The sequence below is a fragment of the Diplotaxodon limnothrissa genome, linkage group LG12, assembly GCF_057381915.1.
Source record: "Diplotaxodon limnothrissa isolate DT_005_m linkage group LG12, D_limnothrissa_male_GT1.1, whole genome shotgun sequence".
Lineage (NCBI taxonomy): Eukaryota > Metazoa > Chordata > Actinopteri > Cichliformes > Cichlidae > Diplotaxodon > Diplotaxodon limnothrissa.
In genome coordinates this window covers 16,601,175-16,618,558 of record NC_140607.1, presented here as the reverse complement: position 1 = coordinate 16,618,558, position 17,384 = coordinate 16,601,175, and the positions used below count along the sequence as shown (strand labels likewise).

General features: G+C 40.2%; 1 protein-coding gene across 2 annotated transcripts in view; it reads right to left on the bottom strand.

The window, feature by feature from the left end:
• The window catches only part of trpm3 (transient receptor potential cation channel, subfamily M, member 3), a 165,778-nt gene that overhangs the window by 42,341 nt on the left and 106,053 nt on the right, over positions 1-17,384 (bottom strand). For both annotated transcript variants that reach the window (XM_085367211.1, XM_085367212.1), the window contains exons 7-8: positions 5,023-5,197; positions 4,556-4,679 (exon numbers count right to left, since the gene is read on the bottom strand). In XM_085367211.1, the coding sequence (XP_085223337.1) occupies positions 4,556-4,679; positions 5,023-5,197 (299 nt within the window). The remainder of the gene's footprint in view (positions 1-4,555; positions 4,680-5,022; positions 5,198-17,384) is intronic.

Below are 17,384 nucleotides of genomic sequence, written 5' to 3'. Positions count from 1 at the left end.
ATAGTTAATATGGGCTCATTTGCTGGCCACTCTTGAGCCCATAAATAATATATGAGTGGAGTGACTTTGCTTACGAGAAGTCACTGATTACATTAATGTTGCCTGAGTACATGGGATGATCCATGTCTGAGGCGACTTATGAAAATAATTGTAGTTTACTGATTTGAGAAAACCTGCACATGACACTTGTCTTGCTGATGTTGAATGCTTATTGTTCTTATGATACAATTGTTTACAGGTATGAAGTTTGATTTTACTTCCAGATTTTGCTTTCCAGGCCGTGATGGTGTGTATGCAGGCTCCTGGGGGAGCCAGGTGTTAAGCAAACTTAATATGCAACACACGCTAACATCTTTTATTGCAGGGTTACGGAGCTACTCCGGAGGAGGTGCCCTGCTGTTGCCTGGGACATGATCTAGCTAATCTTTTTCTTTAAGACTGGAATCCAGGTTTGGTGAGTTGACGCATGGGAATGTCCATGCGTCAAGAGGTGGAGTGCAAGGATTAACATTAAACAATGTTTACTATTATTGTTGCAGTGATTTGTGTGATTAGCCATTTTATTTACAAATATTAAACCTATGCAAGTGGTGCACCCATGTTCAGATGAGGCTTTGATGGCCTATAAGTGAAGTTCACTGAACTAAAGAATGTGGTTTGATGATTGTTGACATACTCTCCAAATAGTTTGTCTTCCTAGCAAGGAAATACAGGTGCAGCAGTAATCTCCTGAGAAATCTTCAGAGGCCCAGTGAGAAGCGCATAGCTGACAGGACCAGGCAGTGGTTGAGGTCAAAGGTCAAGCTGGTTGGGGCCCATCATGAGATCAGACCTTGGAGCCACAGCAAGGACCATGAAACTGCCTGCAAAATAGAGGAGAGGATCGTCCACAAGATGGGAGCTGAGGCCAGGAGAGAGGCTTCAGGAGGATCAGAGATCATCTTCAGCACAGCAGACAGGACACAGAGAGCTGTGCTACTGAGCTTCCAGGAGATTTTAAATAAAATGAAAGATTCAATATTGACGCTGAGGAAGACAACTAAGGTGTACGACGTGCTCTGCCTTAAACCTTCAGCAGCGTTGGAACATGAAAACTCGAGGGATGAGGGGAGCGTGCCAAGCTCCATCGACAGCGCAGAAGGAGTTCGAGGATGACGTCATGATTCTGTGAAAAGCACAGGAACCAGAAGCTATGGTGGTGATAACAGCAGTTTCCTATGAACATCACCTAATGCTGTGCCACTATACTGTGCATACGATGACACTCTGAAGGCTGCTGGGATCATAACAGCAGTAAGACAACTGAACCCTGCACCCTTTCCACAGAGGTGTTTCTCTGCAGAGCGTGGACAATGAAGGAGTCATAAATATCCCCCTCGCAGGATGAAGGCCTGAAGTGAGGTGATGGGAGGCCATAAAACTAGAGTGCTGAGAAGTCTGCAGCTTGGAAATAGCTGAGACCCATGTTGACGAACAACAAAACCAACTGGTATGTTTGAATGTCTATTCTACATACATTTGGACTCTGGTCCTATGGACAGTGATGGAAACAACTGGAAGAGACATTCATGACGCCCTGCAGAGCTTAAACCACTCTGCAGAGAGACATGTGATGTGCACACCCGGAGGAAGCATCACCAAGCTGGGATGTTTTTGAAAATATTATCTTCTTATTTTCACTATTAAATTAACAATTTCTTTGTTTGCTCATAGGATGCAGTTTGCCATGAGATGAGATCAATGAGGAATGGGATAACTGCTAATACATTTGTTGAACTGTGTACCTTTTCAGTAATTTAGGGTGATTTGACGTATGCTGAGTATAAAAATGTTTGCATTGAAACTGTCAGACATGAGGTATTCATACCTGGGAACTTTTCAAGCATAAAGGTCAAAAAGGGGGGAAATGTTAGATTTGTATTGTTGATTGTCATTTATGCTTAGAAATATTTACTTATATATGCTTAGAGTTTTGTAATTAGTTGTAGATTGGTAGAGGTTTTGATCCTTGATAGTCTGCAAACTTTGTGTGTATTAGACAGCACTTTGGGAGCATGAGAGGTCATACCGTGTCTTATTGTTTTATGGTAGGATTAACGTAGTTGCGTCTGTTCTAGTCTAAGTGCTCTTTGTTTAGATGAACTGCAGGACTTCCTCACCGTGTTATCTAGGATGAACCATCTAGGGGGAGGGGGAGGCTACCCTCTTCCTGACCAAGGATGTTTGACCCTTTGATCAGCAGTCCACACACACACACACACACACACACACACACACACACACACACACACACACACACACACACACAGGCAAGGTACTCTTTGTGTGTATGTAGACGTCATATGTTAATGAACTTATGCATATTCATGTAACCTCAATAAAAGAACAGTGGTACGGGAGAACGGACGAGAGCAACTGGGGTCAAGTGAAGGAACGGCACTCTGTCCGGTCTCTCCCGTGCACGAGTAACATGAAGAACTTTGCCTATTTGTGTCTTGCTTAGCAGTGTAATTATATTGTCTTCAACGTTCCAGCGGATGGGTTCAAGCTACAAACCTATCAAGCATATTTTTTTTTGCCCCAAGCCAGTGTGCCAGAGGATCTGAGAGCAGCTGGAAGTCTTTAAAAAACAAAAGTACCTCTTTATGCTGGCTTTTTAGTGTGGTTTATAGAAATTACTTACCTCATTCAATTTGCTTATTTAATTTTATTTATATATATTTTTAGAATTATTAGAATTATTATTATTAATTATTTCTGGTAATATATTTTTTATTTTTTTTACCTTGAAATCCTTTAATTCACATTTTCAGTTATTTTTATATTCACTTTATGATTTTTTTTATTTTTTTATTTTTTTATTGAGGGATTGTTTTATTGTGTGTGAGAGCATAAATAAAATTAATTATTCTTGCGCTCTTATTTTCTTTCATTCTTTTATTAGATTGGTTTCAAGCTTTAATTACTAGTTTGTCAATAACCTGTGAAATGCTTTGATCTGGACTAACCTGTGCATCTGGTGAACTGACAGCTGCTATATAAATGTTTAAGTCATCCAGTAGTGTGGAGATCACAATGACTGTCCTGTTTGTGGACTGACAGCACTGCAAAGATGCCCTTTTTATAACAGTTTTGTGAGTTCGGGGAGAGGCTGCGTTGGATTATCTGGGCCTTACAGTTGCTCCTGCTGAATGATTCACATGTCATTGTTCTGCTTTTGTATACTATGTTCAGAGGATCTATTAATTTGAGGATCAGTCAGCCACTGGAACCCCATTGAGAGTGTAATCAATCCACTTACACGCTGCACAGCCATGACCAAAGCTGAGCTGCCTGCAAAAATGCTACATGTATACTATGTGTGTGCATGTACTATATCTATAGATTTTGACTTAATGTAATTATTACACTGACTGAATCACAAAATATGTGTTGGATTCAAGCTCAAGCATTTTACTAAAGTAAAGAAAAGTGTGTGTGTGCATGATACTGATTACAAATTAAAAGGCAAAATGCCACGATCTGCCAGCAGTCCCAAAAATCACTGATCTGGCAAACACTCCCTTCCTTACAAAGCATCTAGTGAACTATGTTTAAACCAAATTGGGGCAAAAGCAACCAAGTAGCAAATGACTTAGTACTGCTGCTGGGTGTTTTTGTATCAGAGTGAATATATTGCAGTGTTATGCTGTAAAGTGAGTGTAAGGTTGTGCAGGAGTGCATGTAGATTGGGTGTAACATTGTGGTACACTTTTACTCGCAGCATGTCTTATCAAACCTGCAAAACTGCAGTGTATGTAATAGGCTGCCCAGTGGTGTCATTTCTTTTCATTAGGAACATTTAGGTTGGGTTTTTCAGGAACATTCAATAATGTTCACTGTTAACACATTTCAGAAAGTTATGCAAATTTTCTCTATTTTTGCTAAAGAATTGAGCAGTGCAAATGACTTTTCATTAGTAGATGTGTAGACATAATTATATACAGATACACACAGATAGACATTCCTACTCCACAGACAGTATTTAACAGCATTAATAAGACCTTTGCGTCATGTGACTGCTCTCAAAGGGACTGGGACTCCTTCCCAGGAGTAAAGGATGTGTGTGACTGCATTCCTTCACAAGACATTTGTTCTGGTGGAATGCTTTAAAAGGGGGCACAGATTCTCAAGTTGAAGGCCATTTGGTCCTGAAAGTCATCTGAATACATTTACATTGACTTGACATTACATGATTTACATACATAAAAGATGGAGAAATAAGTGCTTCAGTTTCAAGATGTAAACATTTCATTAGACAAATCCATATTTGTTCATTTTGGGGCATCTTTACAGAGGTGAATAGTGATAACTATGTTATAAATTGTTTAATAGTGTATCTGAATGTTGTGTGTTTCTGTGTCAGGTTGCTTGTGCTTTAATGTATCATGTATATTTTGTTCATCAGCTTGCATTTCCTCCATCTGCACATATGCATTTGCAGCTCTGCATCAATGTGTTTACCACAATGTATATGTGCAAATGCATAAGGAGTGTTTGAGAAGGAGTGACTCACCAGTTCCTTCTTCTTCATGCACTCCATGAGAATGATGAACAGATGTTGAGCCTGTGAGCGGCTGTAGGTGAAAGTCTTCTGAATGGTCACCAGCAACTGGTCTCTTAGAGACTCATTAATTATGCTGCAGAGGCAGAAAGGTGTGGAAAAAGAAAAGAGAGTATCAAGAACGGGGCCAGAGTGACAGGAAAACAGGCAAATTATATCAGAAGGTTAAACCAAGGCTGACTGGAACTCTTAGCTACCAAATCTCTTGAGTCTTTGTTGAAATACAAATTCTCACATTTGTGTTTTATTAAAGCAAGTTTCATTTTTTTCCCCAAGTTTCTGCATACAAACTCACATAAATATTCAAAGATATTTTGATCTAAAACAATCCCTTGACATCTACAGTGCATCCAATTTTTTCATACGCTATTCATGCTTGCCGTTCCACTCCTGTAAAATGTGTACATGTGAGTGCCTACCCTCCCTCCTCTGAGTATTTATGTCCGAAGGCCAAGATGTCAGAGGCTCTGCCGCTGCCGTCGCACACCACCACAGGAACTGGAGGAGTGTCCCTGAGGTACTCCAGCACTATAGAGATCACATTAGGACCCCCTTCTACGATCAGTGCCACCACTGGCACACCCTGACCGATACCTACACGTGAAAACAAGTGGCAGCAGGAGAAACAGGAGGGTAAAGAGTGAAAGAATAAAAGAACAAAACAGAAATATAGCTACAAGCAGCCATAGGCAGCCAAGCAGTTCAGCTTAGCTATGAACTCCATGTAAATATGTACAGTATAATTATAGTTAAAGCGCTGTAAGCACTGATTTGGTAGTCAAATGAGGCTTTCAAGAAAAAAAAAACTTCAGGCAACAATATATATATATTCAGTTTAGTGTCAGCACATAAAAACAATGTTTGATATATGATCACGCTTCCTGTTTGGTTTCCTTTTTCGACGGTTTCAAAATCTAATAACCATGTGATATGCTTTCTGACTATAATCTGTACGGTGACCCTGAGAGGTCAAAAGCACTGCAACTTCAGAAAACACCCAGAAATAGAAAAAAGCTGCAAAAGCACATAAAACACAATGGGAGTTGAATAAAACAAAATCTCACAAAGTACAATGGAAAAAATAATTTTTAGGGTGATGTTAATGTGACTGTGGAAGTGACAGAAACCAAAGCGTGTGAAGGACTGCACTGAGTCAAGCTTAAAGGAAAAAAAGACTCATATATCAATGAAGACTCAGCCCTGGAACCTCTGGTACCAGAACTATTTTTAAGGCTAATACCAACACATGCTGCAATTTCTTTGTGCTTCCTCAAATAGGGTCTTTTTGCCTTTAAACCATTTTAAACCATTTAGTTTAACTATCGGTGTGTATTATCTGGCTTCATGGATAGATAAAGCTGGGTATCATTTGAATACCAGTGTGGATGTATGCTATGCCTTCTAATGATAATGCCTAGACACTATTGCTCCCATTAAGGTGAAGGTTATCTCTGGAAGGAAAAAGTCTCCATGGAGAAACTCCACACTGGTGAAAAATGAAAAAAGAGAGTGTAGGAAAGCTGAGCGCAGATGGAGAAAAACAAACCTCCAGGTTCATTATGACATTTATAAAGAGAAACTTCACAATTATAATTTACAACTGAGGAATGCAAGGAGGTCCTACTTCTCTGACATCATCACTAAAAACAGCCATAATGCTCAGGTCTTATTTTCTACAGTTGACAGGCTAACAAACCCTCCTGTGTCAGTGGCAGCTGAACTTCATTCGACCATGGCCTGCAATGACTTTGCCAAATTCTTCACTGAAAAAATCCAAAAAATTAGACAAGCAATTGGTACATCAACAGCAGATCCAGGATATGTACTGTGTCCACCAAAAAACTGTTTAAACACCATGAAACAGTTTCAACCTATTACAGTTTTTCTCAAATGTTAAAACACAAAAGCCAATCCTGTAACCCAAATGACCAGTAGTCTAAACACATTTACTAAATGTAGCCACCATATTCCAGTACCATAAACACATGTCACATGAAGACACAATTCACAAAACACAACCCTCTGTACTCATAAATCTAAACACATTTTTCCTTGCTAAAACACATGTTGCAAAACAACTCTGCTCATATTCTCAAATGAAAGCCCATGTGATGCAAAATGCTTGCCACAGTCACCAATCTTTGAACACAGGGAACACACCTGGCGTCATTCACTACACACAATGACTCAAAATTGAAGACACTTGTTGCTAATGCTGTACCCACATGTAAAAGCAAGTTCAGAGTGCACAGTATGCTGAAGAGTCCAAACAAACACAATGGATGAAGGCAGAGTCAGGGGAAGAGGAATTTGATGCAGAGGAGGGAGAAGAGCTGGCCCTGGAAGAAGAGGAGCAGGCCAATGAGGAAGAGGAGTTCAAATGAGAGGAGGAAGAGGAGCGACCAACGAGGAAGAGGAGAAGGCCAACATGGGAGAGGAGAAGGTCCAGGAGGGAGAGCAAGACAACCTCGCACCATCATTACGGACGAGATGCGAGCAACAGCTCAGCGACATGATGCCGCACAGTGATTGTGATGTGTGTGGTGTGAATACAGTTTTTCTCAAATGTTAAAACACAAAAGCCAATCCTGTAACCCAAATGACCAGTAGTCTAAACACATTTACTAAATGTAGCCACCATATTCCAGTACCATAAACACATGTCACATGAAGACACAATTCACAAAACACAACCCTCTGTACTCATAAATCTAAACACATTTTTCCTTGCTAAAACACATGTTGCAAAACAACTCTGCTCATATCCTCAAATGAAAGCCCATGTGATGCAAAATGCTTGCCACAGTCACCAATCTTTGAACACAGGGAACACACCTGGCGTCATTCACTACACACAATGACTCAAAATTGAAGACACTTGTTGCTAATGCTGTACCCACATGTAAAAGCAAGTTCAGAGTGCACAGTATGCTGAAGGTTCCAAACAAACACAATGGATGAAGGCAGAGTCAGGGGAAGAGGAATTTGATGCAGAGGAGGGAGAAGAGCTGGCCCTGGAAGAAGAGGAGCAGGCCAATGAGGAAGAGGAGTTCAAATGAGAGGAGGAAGAGGAGCGACCAACGAGGAAGAGGAGAAGGCCAACATGGGAGAGGAGAAGGTCCAGGAGGGAGAGCAAGACAACCTCGCACCATCATTACGGACGAGATGCGAGCAACAGCTCAGCGACATGATGCCGCACAGTGATTGTGATGTGTGTGGTGTGAATACAGTTTTTCTCAAATGTTAAAACACAAAAGCCAATCCTGTAACCCAAATGACCAGTAGTCTAAACACATTTACTAAATGTAGCCACCATATTCCAGTACCATAAACACATGTCACATGAAGACACAATTCACAAAACACAACCCTCTGTACTCATAAATCTAAACACATTTTTCCTTGCTAAAACACATGTTGCAAAACAACTCTGCTCATATCCTCAAATGAAAGCCCATGTGATGCAAAATGCTTGCCACAGTCACCAATCTTTGAACACAGGGAACACACCTGGCGTCATTCACTACACACAATGACTCAAAATTGAAGACACTTGTTGCTAATGCTGTACCCACATGTAAAAGCAAGTTCAGAGTGCACAGTATGCTGAAGGTTCCAAACAAACACAATGGATGAAGGCAGAGTCAGGGGAAGAGGAATTTGATGCAGAGGAGGGAGAAGAGCTGGCCCTGGAAGAAGAGGAGCAGGCCAATGAGGAAGAGGAGTTCAAATGAGAGGAGGAAGAGGAGCGACCAACGAGGAAGAGGAGAAGGCCAACATGGGAGAGGAGAAGGTCCAGGAGGGAGAGCAAGACAACCTCGTACCATCATTACGGACGAGATGCGAGCAACAGCTCAGCGACATGATGCCGCACAGTGATTGTGGTGTGAATAACGTAAATAAAAAAACTTCACACCCTGTTCATGTTTTCAAGATTACTGTTGTGTGCAATAGATTCTGTTTTTGCATTGAGTTGTGTTACAGTAGTGTACGTACATGCAGGATTTTCTATAGATTTATACTACTCATATGAAACTCACAAATCTAAATGCCTAATCCTCTGCAGGGATCTACGACGATCCGTTACTGTATAGTTTCTAAAATATGCATTGGCAGTTATGAAACAAAGAACCTTCTCACAAATTGAGCATTGTGTTTTCAATTGTTTTGCTGTAGTGTGTAATGCTGTGTATAGTGTTTATAGTTTTGACAGCTTCGAGCTGCTCTCTTGGTGTGGGAGTTTGAGTTTTGCAGTGGGAAGGTGTGGTTGTGTTTATGTAGCTTTAGAGAAGGGTGTTGTGTTTGGACATTGGGGGACCTGGTGGTAACGTTTGTGACATGTGTTTTAGCATTTGAGAAAAACTGTAACGTAAATAAAAAAACTTCACACCCTGTTCATGTTTTCAAGATTACTGTTGTGTGCAATAGATTCTGTTTTTGCATTGAGTTGTGTTACAGTAGTGTACGTACATGCAGGATTTTCTATAGATTTATACTACTCATATGAAACTCACAAATCTAAATGCCTAATCCTCTGCAGAGATCTACGACGATCCGTTACTGTATAGTTTCTAAAATATGCATTGGCAGTTATGAAACAAAGAACCTTCTCACAAATTGGGCATTGTGTTTTCAATAGTTTTGCTGTAGTGTGTAATGCTGTGTATAGTGTTTACAGTTTTGACAGCTTCGAGCTGCTCTCTTGGTGTGGGAGTTTGAGTTTTGCAGTGGGAAGGTGTGGTTGTGTTTATGTAGCTTTAGAGAAGGGTGTTGTGTTTAGACATTGGGGGACCTGGTGGTAACGTTTGTGACATGTGTTTTAGCATTTGAGAAAAACTGTAACAGCAAAGACCTGGAGGACATCTTAGGTCAACTGAACTCCTCCTCCTGCTGTTTAGATGTCCTGCCAACAAGTTTTTTCAAAAAGGTCTCAAAGACTTTAGAGTCAGACCTGTTACAGATCGTCAACTTTTCTTTATTATCAGGTGTGTTTCCAGAATCACTAAAAACTGCTGTAATCAAACCTATACTGAAAAAGGACAATCTTGACAAGACACAAATGAACAACTACAGGCCGATCTCAAATCTCCCGTTTTTAAGTAAGATCATTGAAAAAGCAGTTTCCCAACAGCTCAGTTACTTCTTAAAACAGAATAACTGCTACGATGCCTTCCAGTCAGGTTTTAGACAGAACCACAGCACTGAAACCGCTCTGACCAAAGTGTTTAATGACATATGTCTGAATACAGACAGTGGAAAAATGTCAGTCCTAGTTTTACTGGATCTCAGTGCAGCATTTGATACAGTTGACCACAACATATTACTCAAACGACTGGAGAACTGGACAGGTCTTTCAGGAACTGTACTAAACTGGTTCAAAACATACGTAGAAAACAGGAAATACTTTGTATCAATAGGTAACTTCACATCTGAGCAGACAAGTATCACATGTGGAGTTCCCCAAGGTTCCATCTTGGGACCCCTTCTGTTTAACATCTACATGCTCCCACTGGCACAGATTATAAACAACAACAAAATAAACTATCACAGCTATGCAGATGACACACAAATATATATCACAATGTCACCAGGAGACCGAGGCCCTGTACAGGCTCTTGGTAAATGCATTGAGGAAATCAATGACTGGTTGTGCCACAATTTTCTCCAGCTAAACAAAAACAAAACTGAGGTAATAGTCTTTGGCGCCAAAGAAAAACGATTACAGGTCACCAGAGAACTTCAATCTATACATCTAAAAACCACAAACCAGGCGAGAAATTTGGGTGTAGTGATGGATGCAGACCTAAACTTAGAAAAACACATTAAGACAATAACAAAGTCAGCTTACTATCACCTCAAGAATATATCAAGGATAAAAGATCTGATGTCTCAACAGGACCTGGAAAAACTAGTCCATGCATTCATCTTTAGTAGGCTTGATTACTGTAACAGCATCTTTACAGGTCTACCTAAAAAATCAGTCAGACAACTACAGCTCATTCAGAACTCTGCTGCTCGAGTCCTCACTAAGACCAAAAAAGTGGACCACATCAGTCCAGCTCTGAGGTCCTTACACTGGCTGCCTGTCCGTCAGAGGATAGACTTTAAAGTTCTGATGCTGGCCTATAAAGCTCTGAATGGTTTAGGACCAAAATACATCAATGACCTCCTGACCCAGTATGAACCATCCAGATCCCTCAGGTCATCTGGATCCGGTCTTTTATCAGTTCCCAGAGTCAGAACCAGACACGGAGAAGCTGCATTCAGCTTTTATGCTCCTTATATCTGGAACAAACTCCCAGAAAGCCTCAGATCAGCTGAAACACTCAGTTTATTTAAATCCAGGTTGAAGACTCACCTGTTCTCAGCTGCATTTGAATAAAGCACCAAATCCACACTTTAAGCTTAAATTTCAAAACTTACATTTAACTACTGATTTTATCTACTGTTCTGATTTTATCTGTTTTGATTTTATATACTGTTGTTTGTTTGTTTGTTAATTAGTTAGTTAGTTTATTTGCTTGTTTTAATCAATTTTAAATCCTGCTTTTTATTTGTTCTTGTTTCTAATGTCTCTGTAAAGCACTTTGAATCACCTTGTTGTTGAATTGTGCTATACAAATAAACTTGCCTTGCCTTGCCTTGCCTTGCCTAGAGGAAAAAGAAAACATCCATCCATCCATCCATCCATCCATTCGCTTCCGCTTGTCCTTTTCAGGGTCGCGGGGGGCGCTGGAGCCTATCCCAGCTGTCATAGGGCGAGAGGCGGGGTACACCCTGGACAGGTCGCCAGTCTGTCGCAGGGTGCATTTTTGAAATGAGTAAACATTAATTTTATTTTTGTTCTTTTTTTTATTTTTTTATTAACAATATGATGAATATGTTTATAGTATATATATAAAAGAAAACATGTAAACTGTAATCAGAACTGGTCCCAGCATGGAACCCTGTGGAACTCCATAATTAACCTTAGTGTGTGAAGAGGATTCTCCATTTGAAAGAACCACTTGGAGTCTGTTAGATAGATCTACCAAGTTTGGCACTGGCAGAGGACAAAAGCTGTCTTGCTTCTTAGACAGCTTGGCTGGGAAAAGCTTTTAAAAAACAAAAATCCATATTATAACTTTTATGTGATTTGGTATGAAGATCATGTGTTCCCAGTTTGATAAGACTGAATTCAGTTAAATTCTTTATGAAAACCAATATGGCAGACATTCACACCATATTATGCTTTGAGCTTTAGCTGGATGAAAAGCCCCCGACAGTTCCTCATTTTCACAGTCTCAGCTCTGTGCAGTAACACACCTCCATGTTTGACCTGATACTTGAGCACTCGCGGTCCAGAAATGGAAGTTATTGAAAGGAATCGGGGAACTATCTAAAAATCAATTTTCTAAACTTCTCTACAATACAATACAGATACTCTGGCAGAAGAACACAAAAGAGGAAGAAGAAGATGAGAAAAGGTAGAAATGGTTGCCTCTGATGCACTGCCTGGCCCTCAAAAAGGACAAAAAAGTAAAGAGGGAAAGAAGATGGGTATTGAACAGAGGAAAAATCTAAAAATAAATAGGCTTCACTACTTGTGTAAACCTGGATCTATAATTGGAAAAAGTGTTCTAAATTTAATACTTGTGATGCCACATGACTATTTTCATGTCACTTTGTAATCATGGGAGAGAAGTTGACAAAAAAGCAGCTGAACCAAAAATATCCATCCCACTTAGTGCTTTGTGTTCCTTGCCACACATACAGGGAGTGCAGAATTATTAGGCAAATGAGTATTTTGTCCACATCATCCTCTTCATGCATGTTGTCTTACTCCAAGCTGTATAGGCTCGAAAGCCTACTACCAATTAAGCATATTAGGTGATGTGCATCTCTGTAATGAGAAGGGGTGTGGTCTAATGACATCAACACCCTATATCAGGTGTGCATAATTATTAGGCAACTTCCTTTCCTTTGGCAAAATGGGTCAAAAGAAGGACTTGACGGGCTCAGAAAAGTCAAAAATAGTGAGATATCTTGCAGAGGGATGCAGCAGTCTCAAAATTGCAAAGCTTCTGAAGCGTGATCATCAAAAAATCAAGCGTTTCATTCAAAATAGTCAACAGGGTCGCAAGAAGCGTGTGGAAAAACCAAGGCGCAAAATAACTGCCCATGAACTGAGAAAAGTCAAGCATGCAGCTGCCAAGATGTCACTTGCCACCAGTTTGGCCATATTTCAGAGCTGCAACATCACTGGAGTGCCCAAGAGCACAAGGTGTGCAATACTCAGAGACATGGCCAAGGTAAGAAAGGCTGAAAGACGACCACCACTGAACAAGACACACAAGCTGAAACGTCAAGACTGGGCCAAGAAATATCTCAAGACTGGTTTTTCTAAGGTTTTATGGACTGATGAAATGAGAGTGAGTCTTGATGGGCCAGATGGATGGGCCCGTGGCTGGATTGGTAAAGGGCAGAGAGCTCCAGTCCGACTCAGACGCCAGCAAGTGGAGTACTGGTTTGGGCTGGTATCATCAAAGATGAGCTTGTGGGGCCTTTTTGGGTTGAGGATGGAGTCAAGCTCAACTCCCAGTCCTACTGCCAGTTTCTGGAAGACACCTTCTTCAAGCAGTGGTACAGGAAGAAGTCTGCATCCTTCAAGAAAAACATGATTTTCATGCAGGGCAATGCTCCATCACACGCATCCAAGTACTCCACAGCGTGGCTGGCAAGAAAGGGTATAAAAGAAGAAAAACTAATGACATGGCCTCCTTGTTCACCTGATCTGAACCCCATTGAGAAACTGTGGTCCATCATCAAATGTCAGATTTACAAGGAGGGAAAACAGTACACCTCTCTGAACAGTGTCTGGGAGGCTGTGGTTGCTGCTGCACGCAATGTTGATGGTGAACAGATCAAAACACTGACAGAATCCATGGATGGCAGGCTTTTGAGTGTCCTTGCAAAGAAAGGTGGCTATATTGGTCGCTGATTTGTTTTTGTTTTGTTTTTGAATGTCAGAAATGTATATTTGTGAATGTGGAGATGTTATATTGGTTTCACTGGTAAAAATAAATAATTGAAATGGGTATATATTTGTTTTTTGCTAAGTTGCCTAATAATCAGTGTTGGGTAAGTTACTTTAAAATAGTAACTTAGTTACATTACTAGTTACTTCTCTCAAAAGTAACTCAGTTACTTCAAGTTACTCGTTACTTTCAAAGTAACTAGTTACTAGGGAAAGTAACTTTGGTTTTACTCAGAATTCTCTTGTTAATGTGTTGCTTCCATAACTTTGCCAGTCTTCTAGCTTGCTTACTTGCCACAAGTGCACTGTGCCACCTACCAATAGAAAGAAAAAGATAATGTGCATATTTCCACGAGAGAAATCCCACGCCTGGACCGTCATTGACCGCTGCCATGATTCTAGCCTACGTCACAGTGTCATCTGCGCCTTTTACATCCAACACAAAAACTGCAGTCGTGGTGCTTTCGATTGTACTCAGAACTCTGAAATTCTGCCTTCCGAATAGGAAGATGTAGGCAACACCAGACTGCAGATGAGCTGCATACAGAGCTGGACTGGGACAAAAAAATCATCCCGGGCATTTTGACTAGAGACTGGCCCACCATTATAGGAAAAATCATAAAGCCTTTGAATGAAAACAAACACTGTTGTGACAGTGATGTACACTGTTTTGATGGTATATATGCATCAATCTATCAATCGTTTGTTGTAAGATTCAGATAATTATTTTTTAAAAGCTAGACATTTTAAATGAGAATAAGAAAGAAAAGTATTTCTTTGTGCCCCCCATTCCCTGTTAATGCCCTACATGCCCCCTTGGCCACACTTTGCTAGATCTGCACCTGCACAGTTACCAGCTGTCAGCTACCTAAAAAAGGATCCTGGGGTTATTTGTCTCTCAGAAACAGTTCATAACTTCCCTTCAACTCATTCATGTCACCTAAAAGGTAAACCTGTTTCTCCATCACCTGTTCAGCTCTGATGATCCAGTAAGGACATCTCCTGGTTTCATCTTCATGTTTCCCTCTCACCACATAACCAAACCATATCATGACCAGCAGCTTTTTTGCAGCTGTGGCTCCAGCAAACATCAGCTGATACTAGAAATTAATATTAAATAAATTCTAACAACAGCTGATCAAGCTTAAACGTGCTGCTGTTGTTTAGCGCGACATCCGCTGGTTTCCTCTTTCGGCGCAAAGTGGGCGATAAACACACAAGAGAGAAAAGACGATCAGCTGATCACTGATCAGTTTTCATGATTGAAGTAGAAACGGGAGAGGGAGGGGGGAGAATGAGAGAAGAGGCAGCTGTGCAACGTAAAGACACAGAGTAACTCCAGCTTTGTGCCTTTTTCATTGTAGCTGAAGTCCGGGACAAACTGTTCCTTTTCACCTCAATAAGAAACGCGTAATATTTTCTCTGAATACCAGACGGGACGGTTGGCAACTCTAATAACTTATGAACAAAATAAAGTTAAACATCATTAACTTCATAGCACCCACCCAGCTGTATAGAAACTCCGTCATGCTAGCTAGCACGCAGTACGGAAAAAGTCAGAATAACGAAAATAAACTCCACCTAAGCTTGGTTTATATCTGACCCAGAGAGACTGCAGGTCATAACTTCTTACCTGAAGTTCAGTTCACACTTGGACCGGCGGCCGCCTGGGGTCTCTTTTCCTTCTGCGTCCCTTTTCCTTCATCCACCTGCTGGCCTCCACCACTTGCTAATGTTACTGAATCTGTGGAAGCTCCGCGATAGCCACCACACGAAGTAACGAGTAACGACCCTATCTAAATCCCAGTAACGAGTAACGCGTTCCTGATTTTGGCATAATAACTAGTTACCGTGCTCGTTACCACAATAATAACGTAGTTACTGTAACGCGTTACTTAATAACGCGTTAGTCCCAACACTGCTAATAATTATGCACAGTAATAGTCACCTGCACACACAGATATCCCCCTAAAATAGCTAAAACTAAAAACAAACTAAAAACTACACAGCAAATTCAAAAGTGTTAAATTTTTTGGTGTTAATAGTCTCCTTGCAAAAGTAGAGTTAATTTTACTCTAAGCAGAGTCACATTCTTTTAATGTAACTCTGAGGTGTAAAATGACAGTAGTTAAAATCGAGTGTTAAAAATGAGTGTTTCTCTGTCAAATCTGGAGGTGTTACAATGGAAACATTAACTCCTGACCTCTTAACTCTGAACTCCTAGAGGGGCTATGACACCAACAGAGTAAATTCGCAGACTCCGCCCTCAGCACGGCTCCAATCGAAGCTGAAGTGAAGCCGTTTCAGAACATTTTGCTCTACATATTTGAGTTGTTTGCCATGCTTGGTAAGTCATTTTTTCAAAGATTGTTTCAATTATTATTATGAGCTTTTACTTCTGTGGCTCTTTGGAGTTGAGACAAAGCTGTGTGAAAGGCATTAGCCATGTTGCTCGCTGATAGCATAATATTCTGTTTTAGCTAGCTGAAAGGTATTGTTTGCGGGCAAATACCACAGCCTTGAAAAAAGCTTGCATGTGAATTTTCAGTCAAACTTTTGGTCTAATAAACACCTAAAACAATGTCTAGAATGTGAAATGTTGGTATAATGGTGCTACTTGAAGCCTGAAAACGATTTCCCATTAAAAAAAAAAAAAAACGAGCAAACAGCAGTAGCTGACGTCCTGACTCGATTCTACGTTAGCATAGATCCCTCCAGAGTTTTGTGCACACGGTTTAGGTAAAAATGAAAAAGGTTGAGGTTTTACATTTAGTTCAGTATTACCTGTTGCCTGTGTCCTTGTCTTTTGGGAAAATACTTTACACAAGTAATGGCTCAAAGAGGATTCCTTTTTTTTTTTTTTTTTTACTGTGCTGCAATTGTTTACTGGATTATTTGTGCCATTAATTAGTGTCAACTAATTTTTATTCAATCTCCACACAGGATATGCTTGTGAAGATGGAATATGGGGGAGAGCAGAAGTGCGTTGAAGTTCCACAAAGGGATGAATGAAGGACATGCATATTGTATTAAAGAAATAAGTGATGAGAATGCTGTTATTTGCATTTACCATGTCAGACCTTTTGATAAACAAAATACTAATGAAAGTGAGAACATGTATACTGTTACATCTTTCAGAAAATGTTTTGAAATTGTGGTGCACAGTTCAGAATAAATGTTTTTCAAAAACCATTGCATCTTTTTAGTAAATGTTTATTTCCAAAAGAAATTTCTAGAAGTTCAGAACAGTAAAATTCCCGCTTTTTAGAATGAATTAGAAGATAACTCCTCAAAAATACAACTTGCCTAATAATTCTGCACTCCCTGTAGAGAGAGAGAGAGAGCGAGAGAGACAGGTGCAGTGTGTGTGTGAGAGAGAGAGATAGAGAAAGAAACAGAGGAAGTGGTTTAGTGATCCCTGTTCTCACAACAGAGATCTTTGTCTCTTAATCATGGCTTTTCAGGGTAATATTTCATAATTTGCAGGTGTGTTTTCTATATGCAGTGAGACATATGGGAGAACACTGTAAAAACTGCAGTTAAATTTGTAAATTTATGTAAAAGTTATATCACAAAAGTCTCAGAGAAATTTACTACTTTTGTCTGTTCCTCTCTTTAATTCTTATGGTTTCCTCCCCATTTCATAGTCGACCACAGAACATCCCCCCTTAAACCACTATAAAACCCTATAAACCCCAGAGTCTCATTCTCTCTTACTCCCTTATATTCTTTCCCCTTTTAGTGGTCTAAGTCCAATCCACGTCC